This window comes from Neomonachus schauinslandi, chromosome 7, assembly GCF_002201575.2.
Source record: "Neomonachus schauinslandi chromosome 7, ASM220157v2, whole genome shotgun sequence".
Classification (NCBI taxonomy): Eukaryota; Metazoa; Chordata; class Mammalia; order Carnivora; family Phocidae; genus Neomonachus; species Neomonachus schauinslandi.
The window spans coordinates 63,922,243-63,950,183 of NC_058409.1; the positions used below are offsets into that span (position 1 = coordinate 63,922,243).

The window sequence follows — 27,941 nt, forward strand, 5'->3', positions numbered from 1 at the left end:
CTCAAAAAATTAAAAATAGGAATACCACATGAACTAGTAATTCTACTACTGGGTATTGACCCAAAGAAAATGAAAACACTAATCCAAAAAGATATATGCACCTCTACATTCATTGTAGCATTATTTATAATAGCCAAGATATGGAAACAGCTTAAGTGTCCATGGATGGATAAGTGGATAAAGAAGATCTGGTATTTATACATACAATGGAATATTAGTGAGCTATAAAGAAAAATGAGATCTTGCCATTTACAATAACATGGATAGATCTAGAGAGTATTATGCTAAATGAAATAGAGAAAGACAAATACCATATGATTCTAGTTATAGGGAATCTAAAACAAACAAATAAACAACAAAAAGCCAGAAACAGATCTATAAATATAGAGAACGGGTGGAGGGGGGATGGGCAAAATGGTTGAAGAGAAGTGGGAGGTACAGGCTTTCAGTTATGGAATGAAAAAGTCAGGAGGATGAAAGGTACAGCATAGGGAACAGAAGTCAATGGCATTGTAATAGCCACTGTATGGTGCCAGATGGCAGCTACACTTGTGGTGAGCTCAGCATAACATACACAGTTGTCGAATTATTATGTTGTACACCTGAAGCTGATATAACATTGTGTGTCAACTATACTTTAATCAACCAATCAGTATTCTTGTAAACAAAGGCATGCCCGGGCTTTGTAGTATATAAATGAAGGAGAAACATAATCAAAATTATGTGTTTTTGTGTTCTTGTGAATCTTGATCATAGCCCAGATACAAATACTTGGGAGATAAAGAAAAAAAATGATGTCACAGAACCAGTCAAGCAGTGTTCCAATAAACACAGAAATGGACAAAATAAAATCAATGTACTGTAAACTAAAAAAAAAAGGCTAATATATACATACACACATGTGTATATATATATACACATATACATATATACACACACACACATATACATACATACACACACACACAAATATGCTCAATTTTAAAAGAAGTATACACACACATATCTCAGTATGATGCTGGTATTTCTTGAGGTGCTTGTATTTTCCTTGCTAAATCTATTGGTTTTGCACAATGTAAGAACATGCAATTTTGAAAGGGATTGATTTCCTAAAGGGGTCCAGTCATGCATTAAAAGAGAGGGCAGATTTCAAAAATAAAAATACATTTGTGTTAAATGATATTCAGCTTGTGGCTGGCACATAGTAGGCATTTAATAAATATATGATGAATGAATAAATAAATGAGTGATGAATTCTAGCTTAGACTTTTTTTCCCCCTGTAGGACCTGAGGCTAGCTAGTATTTCATCTGGTTCACGCTGTTTCTTCAATTTATCGAGGTCACTTTGAATTCTGATCTTCTCTTCTGAAGTGTTAGCAACCCCTTCTAACTTGGTGTCATCTGGAAAATACTACCTGTATGAAATGTGTGACTGAGTTAAGTTAGGAATGTCATGTTGGACATTTTCTTAAACTAGAACACAGCTGGAAAATTATTACACAACCAAAAGCATACTTCATTTCAGTCTTATCAGGCCAGCCTTGTCCACATTTGACTGATTTTTTCTGTTATCATCCATAACCGATCACACAACTTCTTCACTAAATAGAAAATAAGATGCACGACGGAGTCTCATGAAAATTAGAGGACAAGAAAGGTAATAGGCAATAGGTGAAGACATTAAAGAAATATCTTGTAAGCATACTTTATAAATTATACTTCAGTGCATACCTATTGTATATGCCTCAGTAGGCAAGTCTTGACACGAATGTATAGAAACAATCTACTATAGATAGTCTCATAGAGCAGATGTGAATTCTGTAATACATTCACAAGCCCTCTTCCAAAAATTTTGTAGAAAAGTATCTTACTGCTGAGAGCTTAATTCTCTTCAAGTTTCATAACCAATTCACAGTTTTGTTGTCAAGAAGGCTTTTATGTATGTCAAGTAATAATAATCTCTCATTTTCTTAAACTGAAAGTAGTCTTCTAAAATGTACAGAGGAAAATTTTTATTTTTTTTAAATAAAGATGAATGGTAGAAGATAAGCCAATCTATATATGCGACATGAAAGCAATAACTAAGATAATTATCCAGGTAACTTAAAATTCTCTTTTGCTTATTTATTTGATAAATTAGGTAAAAGTTGCCTCTCTTGAGTTTTTATTTGTGGACTCATGTCACCATAGAAACTACTAAGCTATTGTTCAAAAAATTGATGGATTGTATCTTCATTTTTATCTTTCTCTTACTGTTAAATTTTCTTCCTATAATAGAAAAATACAAAGTCCTGTTTACTAATATAGCAAATTATTTAAAAAAATTTTTTGTACTATATGATTTTTCACCTGGTAAAAATAGGACATAGGTTAAAGATAAATATTTCCATGGAATAAGTTTTAAGAGAATTCCTTTTGTTTACACAACAAAGGAAAAAATCCTTCTAATGATAAATATCCCACTTCTAAAACATGTTTAAAATTCTGGTAGTGTGGTGTGTTTTAATAGCTCAGGATGGCAGTCGCAATGCTCTCTTTGATCCGTAAGTGGCAGTATGTATTTGTATGAGGAGGTACAGTTGGCAGTGTGAATTCCCAATGTTGATGATGATCTGTATGTCACAGGCTTCATTTCCAACAATGCTATATGCAAATTAGTTATAGCTTCATGCCAGGGTAGAACACCATTCACAGAGTAATTGCTAGCATTTTTCCTGGTCATTCTATACATGGAATGAAAATAATAACCACTTAGGGACCTATTTCTATAAATTAGTAGAATAAAAGCATTATGTTGTACATATTCCTCACATTATTTTTATCACAATTAGAGATGTTAATTTTTGTTACATATTTAACATATAAAAATGGAATTTTAATATACCTTCAATATTTAATCTACTCCCTGCAATTTTTAAACACCTAGTGATTTTTATATAGTTTAGGGTTGAGAACTATTTAAAATAAAATATATTCTGTTGCAAATTATTTGAAAGTCTTTAAATACCATGAAGAAAATGCATGATGATTAGATGTGTGAGAAATTACTCTTAGTTACTGTGGAAAAACATGGAGCGCAAACATTTAAATTAATTTTTGCTTCACCTAGAAGTGTTTGCTGTTGTCTGAGCATTTCTTTTGATTTCTAAGAGGTACAGTACATGTGGACACAAGCATGAATAATGGAAGGGATAATTGTTTCTAATGACAGGAGCTTAAAATTCTTAGCAAGTAGAATTCGGATTTTGCAAGTCTATATGAAAAAGGTACTAATAGGTAAATTAGAAACACAGAAATTTTCTATTATAGCATCTGTGGGCTTTCCTCATTCCCTTTAAATTTACTATCATTTTAGAAATGTAGTGCTATGTACTCCTCCTTTTCTGTGTCATATGCAAAAGTGAAGCAACGGCTTTCTTCCATACACAAAATGATTTGTAAATGCATTCTGTGAATAAAACACATTAAACGCCATTTGCATATAGTACGTTAACACACGTGAAAAATGGTTCACACAGTACATTAGGAAGGGAATAAACAGAAATGACTTTAAAATGTCTGTTATGTCCATAACAATTTAAAAGATAACAGAACAATGAATTTCAGGTGCATTGGACTTAATTCAGTGACAATGTTTTGTTTGGAAGCCCTTATTTATTAATTTTTTTTTTTGAAACCCTCCTTTGCCAACTGCAGTGCTAAGCTGCCAAGATTTTCAGAGCTGACCAGGAGGTGGAGAGCTCATGCAAATGAGCTCTTCTCCTCTGCTGGCAGCCCACAATGACTGATTCAAACGAACACTTTAAGCCAGAAGATGAGTCTGAGCTGAATATCACCAAGCAGAAACCACTCCAGTGTTCCATGTTAGATGGGAGCTTGTCTTCCAAATACTATTTTACCTTCCAAAATTCACTGACTGTGTTCAGTGATGGAAGAGTTCATTTCCTTTTTCGTCTTTAACTGAAAATTCCCATACATTAAAAACCTTCCTATCTTTAAATTAAATTTCTAGGCACTTTCTATTTCTCTCAACTTACATAACACCCATTAACAGGAATATATATGTACATCCTTATTCCCAGGTTGTTTGAATTATATATGGCTAAGTGTCAGTGTTTAATAGTATATTGAATCTGAAAGGAATGTTGAAAAATATACAATGTGTGTAAGCCAAAGTTTTATTAGATTTCTTAGTGTGAACTGGCACATGATGTAATTTTCAAGAATAGTATAACAGGGGTATGTTGAATTGGCGAGATGCAAGTCCAGCAGTATATTACAACATCGTCGTTTTACCTCAGATTCTGTTTCGTATACACTTCCGCCTTTGGTAATTTACATAAACATGCATAGTCTATGAATTATGCATAAACCTTATTTTAAATGCAGAGCTTTCAACTCTCACAGTGCACTAGTATACACACCCATTTGATTGGCTCTGCCCTGTTTTCATTACTCGCAATTTCTTGGAACACAAAAGAGGTTGAAAAGGCTGACAGAAATGGACAGTATTTTTTCTTGTGTGTGTGGGAAATACTTGTTTCCTTTTCAAGGCAATTGGTGTTGCAAAGTTTTGCCTGTGATTATTGTTCCTAGTTGTTATTTTTTCCAAGGAAGAATACATTAAAATGTCTGAACCTACAACACAACAATCCCAATCAGATACTTTTATTTATTTTTAAGGAATGCTGCAAAATTGCTATTTGAATAAATCTGAGCACATGGCTATAATAAAGAAGAAATATAGATTTTGGGGGATATCCCAATTATACTTGAAATAAGTAGGTAATCCTAAAGCACTGATGGAATAGTTAGGCATCCCGGAAATTTAAAAATTTTAGCACTATAATTGTGTTTATTCAAGTAGAATTGAGTATTCTGATTAATGTATACACATAATGGGTCCTCTGCATTTGAGACATTGTGTGATTACTCTTTTCATCTGAACTTATTTATATGAAATAATCCATTCAATGATAAAAAAAGAGGTATTGACATTTTTACTTCAATGGCAGTATACTAAATGAACAGTACAGTGGCATGTAAAAAGAATTTTAATCAGAAAATATTTTCTTTGTTTACTAATCACCCTGTGACTTAATATTTTAATGTTATTAAAATAATAATGCTATGCTTCAAAAGAAAATTTCTATTCTCTCTTTATAAAATTTACTTCTCATTGTCTTCTTTCATTCATTTCATCATTTTTCTCTTTATACCACTCTAGGACTTTGTTCCTTTTTCTCTTTTTTTTCATCCATAACTTTTTCTTTTTCTTTTTTTTCTTTTATTTTTTTTAGTTTTTTGGGTTTCCTTTTTTTTAAATTTAAATTCAGTTGATTAACATATATTGTATTATTAGTTTCAGAGGTAGAGTTCAGTGAATCATTAGTTGCATAGAACACCCAGTGCTCATTCCATCACATGTCCCCCTTAATGCCCATCACCCAGTTACCCCATCCCCACTCCATAACTTTTCTTTTAATTCCTAGTTTAACTCATTGGTGGACATTATTCATCAAATTATGCCTGGTATTATCTTCCCTTTTATTAACTCTTTCTTTAAGCTTATTTTTACTAACATCTAATTAAGCTTTTATGAGAATTATTTCTTTTGATAAGTTCTCTATTAATGGTACAGGAAAATGGATATTTGGTTTAAGTGAAAAAGAAGGAGTTCATGCTGCTAGATTTACTTTCAAGAGTACTACTTTTGAGGACCATAAAATTTTGATTTCATTCTGTTGCAGGGAGTTACCAAGTTCTTCTTTTGTGGGTAATACACTAGAGAGGAACATTTGGAGATTAATGACCAAAAGAAGCCTTTGAGGTCATTTTGTCATGACTTTACGCATAGCTTTAACGTAGCGAGCATCCATTCCACAGCCAGACAGATTTAAATACTAGTAAAAGAGAGTTAAAGCTGAAAATTTAGGTTCACACTTAGTGACTGGAACTTAAAGGGATCAGCAGCAAACTCAAAGTAGTGTACTTCGCTTAAGAGAAGGTGAAGCAATTTGCTTCAGCTTTGACTCTGAAAAAGAAAATTACACCTGGCAGAACTTGCTCTGCTGATTTAGAAAAAAACACACAGAAAACTTGGAGACGCATAAGCAGAACTAGTCAACTATGTTACCTTGCTTAAGGAGATATTCAACTAAAGTTTAAAATTAAAACTAAAGTCATCTAGCTAGCTAGCTATTATCTGTTATCCGTCTCTTATCTATGTAATCTTTATGATTATATTTGGTAGTTAGCAATACATTTCTATTTAAATAATACATCTTTACTTCTTTATATCTTATTTTCTTTGGCTTTACTAAAGGAATGTGAAAGATTTTAACCCAGACTACTTAACAGGAAAAAAACACTCAGATGGCATTTTGTAGTTTGATCACAGTAAAAACTTCTTTCATGATGTTTGGATTCCCTAGAACTATGTAAGTTTGAGTAAAGTGCTCATATCTATTCTGACATAAGCCTAATGAAAAAAGGATTCTGTAAGCTGGAGGCAGCTTTCCTACACTGGGCCCTTCAAACTTGCCCATAGTGGCCAGATGGCATAAACTAGTACAGATATCTCTAACTAAAAACACCTGGAAGAGAATCTTTTAATTTGGAATTTTATCACAACAGCAAAAAAAAAAAGTTAAATGAGGATGAGGAACTCTATGTCACAAAATGCAACTATCTATAGCCTAAGACACATTAAACAAAGACATCAACTTTTTAATAAGTTCATTATAATTATATTTTGTTGCATTATGTTCCGCATTTAAAATCTTAAGCACCTGTACCCCATTCTCTAATAACTCTTTGGCATCTACAATCTCAAATTCAGTCCCACTAAATCTGCTCTTCAAGCTCTTAGATGCATCACCTTTCTTTATGCTTATGTTTCCTCATTACCTTTCTTTTGGATTTATATACTTTTCCCTTCCTGGAACCATGTGGTTGTATATCTTATCCACTTTCTCTCATCCATATCTCAGTTATTTGATGTTTCTATTGTTTATTGCACCTGCTCAGCAGAACCACAACTCTGAATCAATTCTTCAACCAGGCTTCTATCCTATCCTGGCAGAATAGTACTGCTAAATGTACCAAACAACCATATGTCAGTCCAAATTTAGGTCAGTCCAAATTAACGGTGTCTAAGCTTATCTGGGTCCTTAATGAAGCTGAATAGTCTTTACCTTTCATGCCTGTTTTTTTCATATTTTTTTGACAAGTTTTTGCTTGGATTCCTTAAGTTCATACACCTCTTTTCTTCCCGTTATATTAGTATCCAGCAGGCTTTCATCATTGCCCCTATTTTATTGTTTTTCTCACATGCTTTCTTTGGAAGTTTCCATGAGACTTCATGGTTTTAACTTCTCATCTGTACTAAAGACTTCCATTTCTACATCTTCCACCCTATGTTGACCTGCACAGAACTTTGGATTCATTTACTCTCAACACAAAGCATGAATGCAAGTCAGATCACGACACAACTCTGTCATTATCCCCAAGACTCCCCATCTTCATCAAAATTAAATCCAGAATCATTATCTGCCTCTGGGAATTTGCCATTCCTTTTTCCCTTCTGCTTTGAATACTTATGCCAACGACTCACTGCTTTACTTTTACAGTGTTCAACTGACACTTTTCAGTGATAATTTTCCTGAACATTCTATTTAAAACCACACTCTTTTCCCCCAACCTTCACAAACACACTCTCTGCTCATTCCTGCTTTGCTTTTCTTGATAGCATGTAGTATCATCTCTATATTTTATTTTATTATTTAACTTCTCTCCCACTTCCTCCCTCACCCAATAGAGTGTAAGCTCTGTAAGATCAGGAATTTTTGTCTATTTTGTTGACATATATCCAGAGAATATTATAGTGCCTGGGAGAAATAGATAATTTACTAAATAATAAACAGAATGGAAAGATCACGGACTTGGAATTGTAGAGAGTTCACTAATGACTTTCAGTAGGTAGGGCACACAGAAAGAGACAAATGACTTTCTTCAACTTTGGAGTGGAGGAGTTCAAAGATAGCAGTGTAGGAAGATCCGGAGCTCACCTCCTACCATGGAGACACCAAATCTATACAGCTATATATGGATCATTTCCTTCTGAAAGAGATCTGAAAACTAGATGAACTGCTCTCCACAACAAAGGATTAAAGGAGAACATGAAGATGGTTAGGAAAGGCAGAGACATGATCTCATAAAAATCCCCACCCCCAGTGCTAAAACACACAATAGGGAGGAATATGTCACCAGACAGTCACTTGTGGAGAAGCAAAGTGTTGGTGCACCACAATGGAACAAAGTCTGGCTTGGAAAACTAACAGGGTTGGTGTCTGGGGGCCCTAAAGTGCTATGGAAAACTGAAATTCCCCTCTTGGAAGGCTTATATATGGTCTCATTCACCCCAAGGCCAGAAGAAAAAAAAAGCAGTGTGAAAATGCCTAGAATATATGGGAGGGACATTTATTTGTTGATCTGAAGGCATCAGCTAGATAGACAGGGGACAGTTCAGACATATGGAGATACTGGCTGACACCATCATTGGATTCTCCATATAGCCTACTAGCACAGGTGGGGGCAAGCTCTGATGAGACACCCTTCTGTCATATTGCTGGAATAGGTGGGGTTGAGCAGTCATGGCACTTGCTGAGGCTGGCAGTAGCAGCATTCTCCTGCTCCCTGGCTAAAGCAGACGAGCACAAATGGTTGCAAAGTCTCCTACTCCCTAGCTAAAGTCTGTGAGCCCTGGCAGTTGTGACACTTCTTCACCTCCTGTCTGGGGCTGGTGAGTGCAAGCTGTCTCAGCATTCTCCCACTCCCATTCTCCCACTTCTAAATCTGGCATGAGTGCACAGACAAGGTACCCTCCCACTGCACCGCTGAAGAGTGTGGGCTCATGTAGTCAAGACATTTCCCTCATAACCTTTCTGAAGCTGGTGAGCTTGCCCCACCCCCAACATTCTCCAGTTGCCGTGAAAAGACAGTGGGCACAGGCAACCCATGCAGAGGACAACTCCTGATTGCCTGGCCCTGGTGGCCAAGAGGGCTGGCATTCCATAATACCATGAGACTGCAACAATCAGAAAGAGTTCTTGGTGGGCACTACATAGACAACACACTGAAACACAACCCAGTTTTCCTTTGAAAAAGGCCTATTTCCTAGACGGGAGTTTTAGCCTGACAGACAGGCTTTAGGTTTCCCATACATCTAGAAGCTAAAGAGGTGCTCCCAGGGAACATAAGCAAGGAGACACCATCCTTGCGCATCCTCTTGGCTTCACTACAGCCTGACAAGACCTTCCACAGAAGGTATGGAGCCCTGATTTTTGCAAGTGCTTCCTAGAGGACAATTCCAGATATCCTGGTCTGGAGGCCATCAGGGACTACATTTGTGGCTCCAAAGGATTATATATATTTGTAAACTATAAAGGCTGCTGCCGGAGGATGTGGCTTCCAATCAGCCCACAACTAAATGCTAAATGAGATTCTTCCACTGATAGATCTTGGTATGTCTTCAACAATTGGGGGCTTATCAATAATAAGTCAAGCAGTTTAGACAATCACAAAGGTCAGAGAGATAACCAAGAACTAGGGTAAGCTAAATGAGTAGGTTCATCACCTACAGAAGGACACTTCTCCACGATTGAGAGGGGTGGCTGTTTCACCTAATACATAGAATCAAACACAGAGAGTCAAGCAAAATGAGGAAACAAAGAAATAAATTCCAAGCAAAAGAAGAAGATAATACCTCAGAAACAGACCTTAATAATATGGAAAATAGTAATCTACCAGGTAAAGAATTAAAATAATGGTCACAAAGATGCTAAGGAACTTGGGAGAAAAATGGAGGAACACAGCAAGAACTCCAACAAAGAGATAGAAAACATGGAAGTACCAAACAGAAGTCACAGAGCTAAAGAATACAATAATTGGACTGAAAAGTACACTAGAAGGGTTTAATAGCAGACTGGTTGAAGCAGTAGAACAGACCATCAAACTGTAAGATAGAGGAATGGAACTCACCCAGACAGAGCTGCAAAAAAATAATAATAATAATTTTTTAAAAGATAACTTCAGAGACCTCTGGGAAAACATCATGGGGAATAACATCTGCATCACAGGGGTCCAAGAGGGAGAAGAGAGAGAGAGAGGGGCAGAAGACTTACTTGAAGAAATAATGGCTGAAAACTTCCCCAACCCAGAGAAGTAAACACATCGAGGCCCAAGAAACCCAGGGAGTTCCAAATAAGATGGACACAAAGAGATCCACCAGGACACAGTATAGTTAAAATGTCAAAAGTTAAAGATACAAAAAGAGAATCTTAAACAGCAAGAGAAAAACAAATTGTTATTTGCAAGGTAAACCCCATAAGGCTATGAGCAAATTTCCAAGCAGAAAATTTACAAGCCAGAAAGGAGGGGCATGACTATCCAAAGTACTGAAAGGGAAAAATGTCCAACAATGAATATTCTAACTGGCAAGGTTATCATTCAGATATAAAGGAGAGATAAAGAGTTTTTCAAACAAAAGCTAGAAGAGTTGATTACTAGTAAATTGGCTTACAAGTAATATTAAAGGGACTTCTTTAAGCTAAAAGAAATGGCACTGATTAATAAGAGGAAAACATATGAAAGTAAAGATCTCACTGGGAAAGGTAAGTATATAATAAAGGTAGTAGATTAATCACTTATAAAGCTAATTTGAACTTTAAAGGAATAAAAGTAGTAAAATTAACTAAAACTACAACTAGTTAAGGGATAAATGTCTAAAGTGACATCAAAAGCATAAAACATGAAGGGGGGAAGTAAACATGTAGCGTTGGGAATGTGTCCAAATTTAAGTTGCTAGGAACTTAAAACAGACTGTACAAACACAGGATGATATATGTGAACCAAACAGTAACCAGAAAGTAAAACTTACAGTAAATACACAAAAGAAAAAGAGAAAGAAATCTAAACATAACATTAACAAAAGTCATCAAACCACAAAGGAAGAGACAAAAGGAAGAAGGAAAAAGAGAAATTACAGAAACAGCCAGAAAATAACAAAATTGCAGTAAGTACATACCTATCAACAATTACCTTAAAAGTAAATGGACTAAACTGTCTCCAGTCAAAAGACATGGCTGAAGAGATTACAAAATAAGACACATCCATAAAATGCCCACAAGAGACTCACTTTAGAATCAAGGACACACAGAGACTGAAAGTGAAGGAATAAAAAAAGATATTCCATGCAAATAGAAACAAAAAGGCAGCTAGGGTAGCTATATCACAAAATGGACTTTAAAACAAAGCTGTAATAAAAGACAAGGGGGGCATTACATAATGATAAAAGAGTCAATCTTGCCAGAAGATATAATATTTATAAATATATGTGTACCCAAGGTATGAGCACCAAATTATATAAAGCAAATATTAACAGACCAAAAGGGAGAAATTGACATCAATATAATAAGAATAGGGTTTTTTAACACTTCACTTAAATCAATGGATAGATCATCCAAGACAGATTATCCATCAGAAAACATCAGTCTTAAATGACACATTAGATGAGATGGACTTAACAGATACATACAAAACATTTCATCCCAAACCAGCAGAATATAGATTCTTCTTAAGAGCACATGGGACATTCTCCAGGAAACATTACATTTTAGGCAATAAAATACTGAACATTGAAATCAAGAATACTGAAATCATATGAAGCATCTCTTCTGACCACAAATGGCATAAAATTAGAAGTCAATTACAAAAAAGAAAACTGAAAAAACTACAAATAATGGAGATTAAACAAATTGTTACTGAAAAACTACTGGGTCATAGAAGAAATCAAGGGAGAAAAAAAAAAAAAACAACCCACAGACCAATGAAAACTAGAAACATAAACAAAAATCTATGGGATGCAGCAGAAACAGCTCTAAAAGGGAAGCTCCTAGCAATACAAGCCTGTATTCCAAAAGAGAGAAATCCCAAATAAACAATTTAACTTTACACCTAAAAGAACTAGAAAAAGAAGAACAAATGAGGCCTGAAGTTTTAGAAGGAAGAAGATAACAAAGACCAGAGTGGAAATAAATGGAATAGAGACTAAAAAGGCAATAGAAAAGATTAGTGACACAAAGAGCTGGTTCATTGAAAAGATAAGTAAAAGTGACAAATCTATAGCTAGACTCACCAAGAAAAAAGAGAGGGTTCAAATAAATAATATCAGAAGGGCACCTGGGTGGCTCAGTTGGTTAAGTGTCTGCCTTCAGCTCAGGTCATGCTCCCAGGGTCCTGGGATTGAGCCGAGTCGGGCTCCCTGCTCAGCCGGGACCCTCCTTCTCCCTCTCCCTCTGCCTACCACTCCCCCCTGCTTGTGCTCTCTCTCTCTCTCTCACTGTCAAATAAATAATAAATAAATAAATCTTTAAATAATATCAGAAATAAAAGAGAAGTTACAACTGACACTGAAATACGAAAGATCATGAGACTACTATGAACATTTATAGGCGAACAAATTGAACAACCCAGAAGAAATGGATAAATTCTTAGAAATTTATAATCTTCTAAAACTCAATTATGAAGAAATAGAAAATCTGAATAAACCAATTACTAGTAAGGAGAATGCATCAGCAACCAAAAAGCTTCCAACAAACAAAATTTCAGGGCTAGACAGCTTCACAGGAGAATTCTATCAAACAAAAAGGAATATTTAATATCTAGCATTCTCAAACTCATCCAAAAAATTATAGAGAAGGGAAAGCTTCCAAACTCATTTTACAAGGCTCACATTACCCTGATAACAAAACCAGAAAAAGAGACAACAAAAAAGAAAATTATAGGCCCATATCCCTGATATCATAGATGTAAAAATCCTCAAAAATATTACCAAACTGAATTCAACAATAAAAGTACCATACACCATGATCAAATGGGACTTACCCCATGAATGCTTGAATTGTTCAACATTCACAAATCAATCAACCTGTAATATCATACTAACAAAATGAAGGATAAAAATCATATGATCATCTTAATAGGGGCAGAAAATCGTTTGAAAAAATCCAACATTAATTTATGATAAAAAAAACTTTCAAAAAAAAATCCTGCTTGAGGATTCTCTCTCTCCCTCTCCCTCTGCCTCTCTCCTCACTCACACTCACTCTCTCTTTCCACTCTGATCTTTGTTATCTTCTTCCTTCTAAAACTTTGGGCCTCATTTGTTCTTCTTTTTCTAGTTCTTTTAGGTGTAAAGTTAAATTGTTTATTTGGGATTTCTCTCTTTTGGAATACAGGCTTGTATTGCTAGGAGCTTCCCCTTTAGAGCTGTTTCTGCTGCATCCCATAGATTTTTGTTAATGTATCTCAGTTTTCATTTGTCTGTGGGTGTTTTTTTTTCTCCCTTGATTTCTTCTATGACCCAGTAGTTTTTCAGTAACAATTTGTTTAATCTCCATTGTTTGTAGTTTTTTCAGTTTTCTTTTTTGTAATTGACTTCTAGTTTTATGCCATTGTGGTCAGAAGAGATGCTTTATATGATTTCAATATTCTTGATTTCAATGTTCAGTGTAGAGAGAATATACCTCAACACAATAAAGACCATAAATGACAAGCCCATAGCAATTACCATATTCATTGGTGGAAAGTTGAAAGTATTTCTCCTAAGATCAGGAAAAAGACAAGGATGTCCACTCTTACTACTTTTATTCAACCTAGTATAGCCACAGAAATTAGACCAGAAGGAAAGAAGGAAGAAAAGAAGTAAGGTAGGAAAGAAGGAAGGAAGGAAGAAAGCATACAAATTGAAAAGTATTAAAATTGTCACTATTTGCAGATGACATAATACTATATACCAAAAAACCTTAAACCTCCACCTAAAGAATTTACTAAAGTGACAAGATACAAAATACACAAAAATTTGTTGCATTTCTACACACTTACAAACCTTGAGAAAGAGAAATCAATAAAATAATCCTATTTACCATCATATCAAAAAAATGAAATACCTAGGCATAAATTTAACCAAGGAAGTGAAAGACCTATACACTGAAAACTCTAAAACATTGACAAAAAATTGAAGATGATGTAAATAATAGAAAGATGCCCCATGCTCATGGATTGGGATGTAAATAAATAGAAAGATGCCCCATGCTCATGGATTGGAAGAAATAATATTGTGAAAATGTCCACACTACCCAAAGCAATCTATAGATTCAATGAAATTTACTGGAATTTTTCCACAGAACTACAACATATAATTCTAAAATTTGTATGGAGCCACAAAAGGCTCTGAATAGCCAAAAAAATTTTGAGAAAGAACAAGCTGAAGGTATCATGCCCTGTGATTTCAAACTATACCACAAAGCTATAGTAATCTAAACAATATGGTATTGCCATAAATACAGACACATAGATCAGTGGAAGAGAATACAGAGCCCAAACATAAACCCACACATATGCACTCAGTTAATTTATGACAAAGGAGCCAAGAATATACAATGGGGAAAGGACAGTCTGTTCAATAAATGGTGTTGGGGAATTTGAAAGCTACATGTGAAAGAATGAAGTTGGACTGCTATCTTACACCATATACAAAAATTAACTCAAAATGGATTAAAGGCTTGAATGTGTGACATAACACCATAAAAGTCCTAGAACAAAACCAAAACATAGACATCAACCTTAATGTTTTATTTGTTTGTTTGAGCTGACTTTAAAGGTACAGCAGCAAAAAAAAAGTAATGGGACTACATCAAACTAAAAAGCTTCTGCACAGCCAAGGAACCATCAACAAAAGAAAAACAAACTACTGAATGGGAGAACACATTTGTAAATCAAATACAGGCCTACCTCCTTATATTATGCTTTGCTTTATTTTGTTTAACAGATACTGCTTTTTTAAAAACACAAATTCATGGTTTGTGGCAACATTGCATCAGGCAAGTCTATGGTGCCCTTTTTTCTTTCTTTCTTTCTTTTTATTTATTTGAGAGTGAGTGTGAGTGGGGGGAAGGGCAGAGGGAAAGCGAGAGAGAGAATCCTCAAGCAGACTCCCCACTGAGTACAGAGTCTCACGTGGGGCTTGTCCCAGGACCCTGAGATCATGACCTGAGCTGAAATCAAGAGACACTTAATTGACTGAGCCACCCAGGTGCCCCTATGGGGCCCTTTTTTCAATAGCCTTTGTTCACTTTGTGTTGGTGTCACATTTTGTTAATTCCTGAAAAATTTCAAAATTTTCACTATTATATTTTAACTGCTGCAATCTCATGATCAAACTTAAACAGATGAGGAGTTGCTTTATGATGAGCAAAGAACATGTCATTTTGAGACAGAAATCTACTCCTAGTGAAGATGTTGTTAAGATTTTTGAAATGACAATAAAGGATATAGAATTTTGTACAACTAGCTAATAAAGCAGTAGCAGGGTTTGAGAGGATTGACTCCAATTTTGAAAGAAGTTCTACTGTGGGTAAAATGCTATTAATCAGTGGCATCACATGCTGCAGAGAAATTGTTTTTGAGTGGAAGTGTCAATCAACAGCAAACTTCATTGTTGTCTTATTTTAAGAAATTGCCACAACTACACCAACTTTTAGCAACTGCTATCAAAATTGAGGCAAGACCCTCCACCAGCAAAGAGATGACAACTCATTGAAAGTTCAGATGATAGTTTTCATTTTTTGGCAATAAAGTATTTTTTAATTAAGGTATGTTTTTTTAGACACATGCACTGAGAAACCAAAAAATTCACTTGACTCATTTTATTACGACGTTCACTTCATTGTAGTGGTCTAGAACTGAATCTTGAGGCATGCTTGTATCCAATAAGTGGTTAATATCTAAAATATTTAAAGAATTCATACAACTCAAAAACAAAAACAATAATATGATGAAAAAAATGGGCAAGGATCTGAACAGACATTTTTCCAAAGGCATATAGATGGCCAACAAACACATGAGTAAATGCTCAACATTGCTAATAATCAGGGAAATGCAAATCAAAACCACAATGAGATGGGGGGGTACAAGATGGTGAGGTAGGAAGACTCTGTACTCACATCCTTTATGGACACAATGATTCTACACCTACACCTACATTTAGAGCAATTCCTCCTGAAGAAGAACTGAGTACTGATTGGACAGCTTCTGCACATAAAGGATAGAGGGACCACACAATAGATGGCATTAGAGATGAAGACACAGTAATCAAGGAACCCCACCCTGACACAAAATAGGGAAGGATAGTACTGAGAGACCAGGAGCAGTTTCATCCACTCTGGAGTACAGATAAAACTCTTTAGTTTAAAAGAATAACTAGAATTTAAAGGAACCAGATCTTGAATGTCTGTCAAATGGCATGAAACCTGCAGAATGTTCTTCGGTGTCAAGGGGCTGGTGAGCATTATTGCTTATGCTTCCTCTCTACCTTGATAGTTCAGACAGGAGCAGGATCTGTACACTAGCTGGCCTGAACCCATCAGCCTCAGTCACCCTGGCGGCTCAGAAACAGGGTGAGATCAAGCCCTGCACTGCACTCTGTGCTCAGAGTGGAGTCTGCTGGAGATTTTCTCTCCCTCTTCCTCCCACCCCACTTGTCTCACTCGCTCTCTAAAATAAAATAAATGATTTTTTAAAAATACTATAAAAATGCTCATTGGAATGAGAGAAGAGTGGAAAACTCAGTAAGAACTTCAACAAAGAGATAAAAAATATAAAAAACAGCCAGAGTTGAGGAATACAATAACCAAAATAAAAACAAAAACACTAAAGGGAATCAACAGCAGAGAATGCAGAAGAAGAAATCAGCCATCTAGAAGACACGTTAATGGAAAGCACCTAAGGTGAACAGCAAAAATAAAAAAGAAGAAAAAATTAGGATAGGTAAGGGATCTCTGGGACAAATCAAACATACTCACTTTCACATTATAGGGGTTCCAGAATGAGAAGAGAAAGACAATGGGGCAGAAAACATATTTGAAGGAATAATAGCTAAAATCTTTCCTAACTTGGGGAAAGATACACACATTCAGATCCAGGAAGCACAGAGAACCCCAAACAAGATGAGATCCACACCAAGATACCCAATAATTAAAAAGTCAAAGATTAAAGATTAAGAGAAAAAATTTAAAAGTAGCAAGAGAAAAGCAACTAGTTACTTTCAAAGAAAACCCCATAAGGCTATAAACTTATTTTCAGCAGAAACTTTGCAGGCCACAAGGGAGTGACATAATATATTCAAAGTAGTGGAAGGAAAAAAACAACAACCAAGGACATCAGTCAGAATTGGAGAAATGAAGAGTTTCCCAGCCAAAAAAATTTAAATAGTTTGTCACCACTAAACTAACCTTATGAGAAATGTTAATAGGACTTCTTTAAGCAGAAAGAAAAGGTCCTAATTAGAAAAAAAGAAAAATATTCAAGGAAAAAAATTTCACTAATAAAAGCAAACATTACGATAAAGGTAGTAGATCGATTACTTAAAAACCTTCTTTGGAGGTTAAAAGACAAGAGTAGTAAAAAAAAAAAATCAATGATATCTATAAAAATTAGTCCAGGGAGGGGAGACGAACCATGAGAGACGATGGACTCTGAAAAACAAACTGAGGGTTCTAGAGGGGAGGGGCATGGGAGGATGGGCTAGCCTGGCGATGGGTATTAAAGAGGGCACGTTCTGCATGGAGCACTGGGTGTTATGCACAAACAATGAATCATGGAACACCGCATCAAAAACTAATGATGTAATGTATAATGATTAACATAACAATAAAAAATTTTTTTAAAAATAGTCCAGGGATATACAAAATAAGATGTAAATATGACATCATATACATAAAACATGAAAGAGTGATGTGAAAAAGTAGAACTTCTATAATATTTCAACTTAAGGAATAATCAACTTAATATGGACTGCTATACACAGGATCTCATGGTAATCACACACTGAAAGCCTAAAATAGGTACACAAAAAATAAAGAGAAAGGAATCCAAATGTAACAGTAGGAAACATCAATCACAAGGGAAGAGAGCAAGGGAAGAAGAACAGAGAAGTACTACAAGAACAATCAGAAAAGAATTAAAAGTGGCAATAAGTTACATACCTATCAATAATTACTTTTTTTTTAAAGATTTTATTTATTTATTTGAGAGAGAGAGAATGAGAGACAGAGAGCACGAGAGGGAAGAGGGCAGAGGGAGAAGCAGACCCCCCGCCGAGCAGGGAGCCCGACGCGGGACTCGATCCCGGGACTCCAGGATCATGACCTGAGCCGAAGGCAGTCGCTTAACCAACTGAGCCACCCAGGCGCCCAATAATTACTTTAAATGTAAATGGTCTAACTCCTCCAATCAAGATACAAAGGGTAGCTAAATGGATGAAAAACCAACCAACCAACAATCAAAAAAACAAGACCATCCATATACTGCCTATATGAGATTTACTTCAAACCTAAAGCCACATACAGATTGAATGCAAAGGGATGAAAAAGATATCCCATGGAAAGGGAAGTGAATAAAAAGCTACGGTCACCACACTTTTATCAGACAAAACAGACTTAAAAACTGTGAGGAACTAAGACGATGGTGCAGTGGGAGGACTCTAGGCTTGCCACAGCCTCAAACACAGCTAGATAAATATCAAATCATTCTGAATACCCAAGAAATCAATTTGAGGACCGACACAACTGCACAACTAGAGGGAAAGAGGTACATCACAGAAGGTACAAAGTACAGAGACATGGTTTGGGGGAGAAATGGAACATGGGTGCTGTGAAGGGAAGGGAACCCTGGTCATGGAGACAGGTGAAAGAGAGAAGATCACAGAGGATCTCAAAAAAAAAAAAACACTCCCCCAAAGCTACTGACTGATATTCTACTCAGCAAGTCTGTCATTCAAGATAGAAGGAGAAATAGAGTTTCCCAGAAAAAAACTAAAGTAGTTCATGACCACTAAACTAGCCCTACAGGAAATATTAGCACTAGTTATTATATGACTTCTTTATAAAGCCATTACTCTCAGGGACAGGAAACATAACGGGCTTTCCTAACACCAAAAGACAGACAACTAGACACTAGACAAAATGCCAAGATGAAGGAGTTCATCCCAAAAGAAAGAACAAGAAAAGATCACAGCCAGGGATGTAATCAAAACAGATATAAATAATACACCTGATCCAGAATTTAAAGCAACAACCACGGGGCACCTGGGTGGCTCAGTCAGTTAAGCAACTGCCTTAGGCTCAGGTCATGATCTCAGTCCTGGGATCAAGCCCGAAGTCAAGGTTTCCTGCTCAGTGGGGAATCTGCTTCTCTCTCTCTCTCCCTCCCTCCCTCTGCCCCTCCCCTATAATTGTTCTCTCTCTTAAATAAATAATTAAAATCTTAAAAAAAAATAAAGCAACAATCATAAGGATATTAGCTGGGCTTGTGAAAAGCCTAGAAGACACCAGGAAGTCACTTACCACAGAGATAAAAGAGCTAAAAACTAATCAGGCTGAAATGAAAAATGCGATAAGTGAGACTTGAAACAGACTGGACGTAATGACCTCAAGTATGGAAAAAACAGAGGAATTAATAAGTGATATAGGAGATAAAATTATGGAAAATAATGAGGCTGAAAAGAAGAGGGAAAGAAAAACCTTGGATCATGAAAGTAGACTTAACGGAACTCAATAACTCCATAAAGCATAATAAAGTTTTTATCATAGGAGTCCTAGAAGAAAAAGAGAGGGAAAAGGGGGCAGAAGATTCACTCAAGGAAACTATAGCTGAAAACTTCCCTAATCTGGGGAAGGAAACAGATGTCCAAATCCAAGAGGCACAGAGAACTCCCATCAAAATCAACAAAAGCCAGCCAACACCAAGATATATTGTAGTTAGATTTGCAAAACATAGAAATAAGGAAAAAATCCTAAAAGCAGAAAGAGAAAAGAAATCCTTACAAGGGAAGACAAATAAGGTTAGCAGCAGATCTATCCACAGAAACTAGGCAGGCCAGGAGAGAGTGGCATGATATATTGGACATGCTCATGGGAAAAATCTGCAGCCAAGAATACCCTATCCAGCAAGGCTGTCATTCAAGATAGAAGGAGAAATAAAGAGTTTCCCAGACAAGAAAAAAATAAAGGAGTTCATGACCACTAAACTAGCCCTGCAAGAAATATTAAAGGGGACTCTTTGAGTGGGAAAGAAAGACCAAAAGCAACAAAGACTAGAAAGGACCCGAGAACATCACCAGAAACACCAGCTTTACAGGTAACACAATGGCACTAAATTCATATTTATCAATAATCACTCTGAATGTAAATGGACTAAATGCTTCAATCAAAAGGCACAGGGTATCAGAGTGGATTAAAAAAAAAATCCATCTATCTGCTGCCTACAAGTGACTCATTTTAGACCTAAAGACATGTGCAGGTTGAAAGTGAGGGGATGGAGAAATATTCGCCATGCAATGGATGTCAAAAGAAAGCTGGAGGAGCTATACTTCTATCAGACAAGTCTACAGTCTTAAACCAAAGACTGTAACAAAAGATGAAGAAGGGCACTATGTCATAATAAAGGAGTCTAATTAACAAGATCTAACAATTATAAATATTTATGCCCCCACCTTGCGAGGACCCAAATGTATAAAACTATTAAAAACAAAGAAACTCATTGATAATAATACAATAATAGCAGGAGACATTAACACCCCACTTACATTAATGGACAGATCATATAAGCAGAAATCAACAAGGCAACAATGGCTTTGAACAACACACTTGACCAGAGGGACTTAACAGATATATGCAGAACATTTCATCCTAAAGCAGCAGAATACACCTTCTACTGAAGTGCACATACGGGACATTCTCCACAGTAGATCACATACTAGGTCACAAATCAGGCCTGAACACATGCAAAAAGATTGAGACCATACCATGTATATTTTCAGACCACAACACTATGAAACATGAAGTCAACCACAAGAAAAAATTTGGAAAGACCACAAATACATGGAAGCTAAAGAAGATCCTACTAAAGAATGAATGGGTCAACCAGGAAATTAAAGACATTAGAAAAACACATGGAAACAAATGAAAATGAAAACACAATGGCCCAAAACCTTTGGGATGCAGCAAAAGTAGTCCTAAAAGGAAAGTATATACCAATACAGGCCTTCCTCAAGAAGCAAGAAAAAAATCTTAAATACACAGCTTAACCTTACACCTAAAGGAGCTAGAAAAAGAACAACAAATGAGGCCTAAAGCCAGCAGAAGAATGGAAATAATAAAGATTAGAGCAGAAATAAATGATATAGACACAACAACAACAAAAAACAAAACAGTAGAACAGATCAATGAAACCAGGAGCTGGTTCTTTGAAAGAATTAATAAGATTGATAAACCTCTAGGCACACTTATCAAAAAGAAAACAGAAAGACCCAAATGAATAAAATCACTAGTGAAGAGAGGAGAAATAACAACCAACACCAAAGAAACATAAGCAATTATGAAAAATTATATGCCAACAAATTGGGTAATATGGAAGGAATGGATGAATTCCCAGGAACATTCAAACTAACAAAACTGAAATAGGAAGAAATAGAAAACTTGAACAGAATGATAACCAGCAAAGAAACTGAATCAGTAATAAAAAAAATCTCCCAACAAACAAAAGCCAGGGCCAGTAGGCTTCCCAGGGGAATTCTACCAAACATTTAAATAAGAGTTAATACCTATTCTTCTCAAACTTTTCCAAAACATGGAAATAGTAGGAAAACTTCCAAATCATTCTATGATGCCAGCATTACCCTGATTCCAAACCAAAGACTCCACTAAAAAAGAGAATTACAGGCCAATATCCCTGATGAACATGGATGCAAAATTCTCAACAAAATACTATCAAGTCAGATCCAACAGTACATTAAAAGAATCGTTTGCCATGATCAAGTGGGATTTATTCCTGAGTTGCAAGGATGATTCAGTATTCACAAATCAATCAACGTGATACACATTAATAAACAAAAGGATATGATCCTCTCAATAGATGCAGAAAAAACATTAGACAAAGTAGAGCATCCATTCTTGATAAAAACCCTCAGCAAAGTAGGGATAGAGGGAACATACCTCAACATCATAAAGGCCTTGTACAAAAAAACCAAAGTTAGGGGCACCTGGGTGGCTCTGTTGGCTAAGCTCCTGCCTTTGGCTCAGGTCATGATGTCAGGGTCCTGGGTTGGAGCCCCACATTGGGCTCCCTGCTCAGCAGGGGAATCTGCTTCTCCCTCTTCTCTGCCCCTCCCCCAGCCCCCCTGACTAGTGTGCTCTATCTTTCTCTCAAGTTAAATAAATACAATCTTTAAAAAAGCCCAAAAAACAAAAAACCCAAAGCTAGTATCATCCTCAATGTGGAAAAACTGAGAGTTTTTCCTCTACAATCAGGAACAATACAGGGATGTCCACTCTCACCGGTTATTTAACATAATACTGGAAGTCCTGGCCTCAGCAATCAGACAACAAAAAGAAATAAAAGGCATCCAAATTGGCAAGGGAAAGACAAACTTTCACTATTCATAGACAACATGATATTCTGTAGAAAAGCTGAAAGACCCCACTGAAAAATTGCTACAACTGATACACAAATTTGGTAAAGACACAGGATACACAGTCAATGTACCAAAGTCCGTTGCATTTCTTTTTTTTTTTTTTTAAGATTTTATTTATTTATTTGACAAAGAGAGACACAGCGAGAGAGGGAACACAAGCAGGGGGAGTGGGAGAGGGAGAAGCAGGCTTCCTGCTGAGCAGGGGGCCCGATGCGGGGCTCGATCCCAGGACCCTGGGATCATGACCTGAGCCGAAGGCAGACGCTTAATGACTGAGCCACCCAGGCGCCCCAGTCTGTTGCATTTCTATACATCACTAATGAAGCAGCAGAAAGAGAAATCAAGGCATTAATCCCATTTACAATTGTACCAAAAAACACAAGATACCTAGGAATAAACTTAACCAAAGAGGTAAATGATCTATACTCTGAAATCTATAGAACACTTATGAAAGAAATTGAAGAGGACGCAAAGAAATGGAAAAACATTCTATGCTCATGGATTAGAAGAACAAACATTGTTAAAATGTCTCTATTACCTAAAGCAATCTACACAGTTAGTGCAATCCCTATCAAAATACCACCAGGAGTTTTCACAGAACAAGAACAATCCTAAAATTTGTATGGAACCACAAAAGACACCAAATAGCCAAAGCAATCTTAAAAAAAAGAAAAGCAAAGCTGAAGGCATTACAATTCTGGACTTCAAGTTATATTGCAAAGCTGTAGTGATGAAAACAGTATGGTACTGGCACAAAAACCGACACATAGATCAATGGAACAGAATAGAAAAACCAGAAATGGATCCACAAGTATATGGTCAACGAATCTTTGTCAAAGCAGGAAAGAATATCCAATAGAAAAAAGACAGTCTCTTCAACAAATGGTGTTGGGAAAACTGGACAGCCACATGCAGAAGAATGAAACTGGACCACTTTGTTACACCATACACAAAAATAAATTCAAAATAGATGAAAGACCTAAATGTGAGACAGGAAACCATCAAAATTCTAGAGGAGAACACATATAGCAACCTCTTTGACATTAGCTGTAGCAACTTCTTAGTAGATATGTCTCCTGAGGCAAGAGAAACAAAAGCAAAAATGAACTAATGGGACTTACTCAAGATAAAAACTTCTGCACAGTGAAGGAAACAATCAACAAAACTAAAAGGCAACTTTTGGAATGGGAAAAGTTATTTGCAAAGGACATATCTGATAAAGGGTTAGTATCTAAAATCTATAAAGAGCTCTTTTCCTCCCCGGCTGCTTGAAGCTTGGCCGCCATCATGAACGACACAGTAACTATCTGGACCAGGAAGTTCATGACTAACCAACTACTTCAGTGGAAACAGATGGTCATTGATGTTCTTCACCCCGGAAAGGCAACAGTACCTAAGACAGAAATTCGGGAAAAACTAGCTAAAATGTACAAGACCACACCAGATGTCATATTTGTGTTTGGATTCAGAACCCATTTTGGTGGTGGCAAGACAACTGGCTTTGGCATGATATATGATTCCTTGGATTATGCAAAGAGAAATGAACCCAAACACAGACTCGCAAGACATGGCCTGTATGAGAAGAAAAAGACATCAAGAAAACAGCAAAAGGAACGCAAGAACAGAATGAAGAAAGTCAGGGGGACTGCAAAAGCCAATGTTGGTGCTGGCAAAAAGTGAGCTGGAGATTGGACAACAGAAGGAGTAAAGATGCTGCAGTGGCTTTATCTGTGCTGGTTGTGCAGATTTTTCATGAGAGGATTAATAAACTAAGAATGTTAAAAAAAATTTAAAAATAAAATCTATAAAGACCTTACCAAACTTAATACCCCAAAACAAAGAATTCAGTTAAGAAATGGGCAGAAGACATGAGTTTTCCAAAAAAGACATCCAGATGGCTAACAGACACATGAAAAGATGCTCAACATCACTCATCATCAGGGAAATCAAAACTACAATGAGATATCACCTTATACCTGTCATAATGGCTAAAATCAACAACTCAGGAAACAACAGGTGTTGGCAAGGATGCAGAGAAAGGGGAACCCTCTTACACCATTGGAAGGAATGCAAACGGGTACGGCCACTCTGGAAAACTATGGAGGTTCCTCAAAAAAGTTAAAAATAGAACTACCTTATGATCCAGTAATTGCACTACTAGGTATTACCCAAAGGATACAAAAATACTGATTTGAAGGGATACATGCACCCCAATGTTTATAGCAGCATTATCAACAATAGCCAAATTATGGAAGGAGCCCAAATGTCCACCAAGTGATGAATGGATAAGGAACAACTGGGGTGTGTGTGTGTGTGTGTGTGTGTGTGTGTGTAACTATAATGCAGTATTCCTCAGCCATCAAAAAGAATGAAATCTTGCCATTTGCAATGATGTGGATGGAGTTAGAGAGTATTATGCTAAGTGAAATATGTCAGTCAGAGAAAGACTAATAATATATGACTTCACTCATATATGGAATTTAAGAAACAAAACAAATGAACATGGGGAAAAAAGAGAGTCAAATATAAAACAGACTCTTAACTATAGAGGATAAACGAGGGTTGCTGGAGGGGAGATGGGCAGGTGGATGGGTTAAATGGGTGATAGGTATCAAGGAGGGCACTTATCATGATGAGCACTGAGTGCTGTATGTAACTGATGAATCACTAAATTCTACTCCTGAAACTAATATTACTCTGTATGTTAACTGGAATTTAAATAAAGGCTTGAAAATACATAAATTAAAATAAATAAATTAATACATACATACATACTGTAACGAGACAAATAAGGACATTACATAATCATAAAGGGATCAACCCAGCAAGAGGACATAACAATTTTAAATATCTATGCACCTAACATAGGACTACCTAAATACATGAGGCAAATATTAAATGAGATAAAGGGAAAAACTGACAGTAATACTAATAGTTGGGGACTTCACCACCACACTACATCAATGGATAGATCATCTAGACAGAATATCAGAAAACAGTGGCTATCCAAAGGTTTTTCACTTTTGTTTATTTTTTCAAATAACCAGTTCTTGGTTTCATTGATCTTTTTTATTCTTGTCTCTATCTCATGTATTTCTGCTCTGATCTTTGTTATTTCCTTCATTCTACCAATTTTAAGCTTTGTTTGTTCCTCTTTTTTTAGTTCTGTTAGGTGTAAAGTTAGATTATATACCTGATATTTTTCTTGTTTCTTGAGGGAAGCCTATATAGCTATAAATTGCCTGTTTAAAACTGCCTTTGTTGTGTCCCAAATATTTTGGACTGTTGTGTTTTCATTTTCATTTGCTTCCATGTATTTTTGATTTCCTCTTTCTTTATTGACCTATTGGCTTTTTAGTAACATATTGCTTAGCCTCCACATGCTTGTGGGTTTTTTTTTTTCATTTTATTCTTGTAACTATTTCATAATACCAGAAATCCTAGCCATAGCATTCAAAAAGAAATAAAAAGTATCCAAATTAGTAAGGAGGAAGTAAAACTTTCAGTATTTGTAGATGACACAATACTATATGTAAAACCTTAAAGACTCCACCAAAAAACTATTAGAACTAATAATGAATTCAGTAAAATTGCAGGATACAAAATATACAGAAATATGTTGTGTTTCTATACACAAATAATGAAGTTCCAGAAAGAAATTTAAGAAACAATCCAATTTTCAACTGCCCCAAAAGAAATAAAATACCTAGGAATAAATTTAACCAAGGAGGTGAAAGATCTATATTCTAAAAACTGTAAGACATTGATGAAAGAAACTGAAGGTGACATAAACAAATGAGAAAATATTCCATGCTCACGGATTGAAAAAACCAGTATTGTTAAAATGTTCATACTACCCAAAGCAAGATGCAGATTCAATGCAATCCCTATGAGAATTCTTCTGGAATTTTTCAGAGAACCAGAACAAATAATTTTAAAATTTGTATAGAATCACAAAAGACTTTGACTAGCCAAAGCAATCTTGAGAAAGAAGAACAAAACTGGAAGTATCACAATACCAGCTATTAAGAGACACTACAAAGTATAATAATCAAAACAGTATGATATGGACACAAAAATAAGACACATAAATGAATGGAACAGGATAGAGAGTCCAGAAATAAACTCTTGCTTATATGATCTATTAATCTATGACAAAGGAGACAAGAATATACAATGGGGAAAGATGATCTCTTTGATAAATGGTGCTGGGAAAATTGGACAGCTACATGCAAAAGAAACAACTGGACCATTTTCCTGCAGCACACGCAAAATAAACTCCAAATGAATCAAAGACCTCAAAGTGAGACCTGAAATCATAAAAACTCCTAAAAGAAAATAGGCAGTAATCTCTTGGACATAAGCCTTGGAAACCTATTTGTGAATTTGTTTCCTCAGTCAAGGGAAACAAAAGCAAAATTACTGGGATCACACCAACATAGAAAGCATTTGCACAGCAAAGGAAATAAAATGAAAAGGCAATCTACTGAATGAAGAAGATATTTGTAAATGATATATTCAATGAGGGGTTAATACTAAATATATAAAAACTGTATAGAACTCAAAAACAACAAAAGAATCCATTAAAAAATGGGCAGGAGACCTGAATAGACATTTTTCCAAAGAAAACATACAGATGGCCAAGAGATGCTCGTGCGAAGATGGTCAAAAATCCCTCATCATCAGGGAAATGTAGATGTCATCTCACACCAGTCTGAACAGTTAGTATTAAAAAGAAACAACAAGTGTTGGCGAGGATGTGAAGGAAAGGTAACACTTATGCACTGTTGGCAAGAAAGTAAATGGGGACAACCACTGTGGAAAACAGTATGGAAGTTCCTGAAAATATTAAAAATAGAAATATCATACGATCCAGTAATTCCACTTCTATGTATTTATCTATGGAAAACAAAAACATGAATTCAAAAAGATACATGCACCCCTATGTTCATTGCAGCTTTATTTACAATAGCCATGATATGAAAGCAACTTAAGTGTCCATCTATAGATGAATGGATAAAAAGATGTGGTATATATACACAATGGAATATAACTCAACCATAAAAAAAGTGACATCTTGCCACATGCGACAACATGGATGGATGGAGAAGGTATTATGTTAAGTGAAAAAAGCAGAAAGATAAAGACAAATATCATCTGATTTCACTTATATGTGGAATATCAAAAACACATCAAATAGATAAATGAAAATAGACATGTAAACATAAAGACAACTGGAGGTTGTCAGAGGGTGGGGGTGGAGGATGGGTGAAAAAGGTGAAGAAGATTAAGAGATACAAACTTCCAGTTATAAAATAAGTCATGGAGATGAAAAATACAGCACAGGGC

The 27,941-nt window shown here is 35.8% G+C and overlaps 1 protein-coding gene across 1 annotated transcript; it reads left to right on the plus strand.

Annotated features, from left to right (window-relative positions):
- Positions 1–23,846: 23,846 nt before the first annotated feature.
- Positions 23,847–24,374, plus strand: LOC110589080 (40S ribosomal protein S24-like). Its single transcript, XM_044916780.1, has one exon. It carries the CDS (start codon positions 23,880–23,882, stop codon positions 24,270–24,272), a length of 393 nt encoding a protein of 130 aa, XP_044772715.1. The 5' UTR covers positions 23,847–23,879; the 3' UTR covers positions 24,273–24,374.
- Positions 24,375–27,941: the final 3,567 nt, after the last annotated feature.

Coding starts and splice junctions, on each gene's coding strand:
- LOC110589080 (XM_044916780.1), top strand. CDS start 23,880: ATGAACGACACAGTAACTATCTGGACCAGGAAGTTCATGACTAACCAA.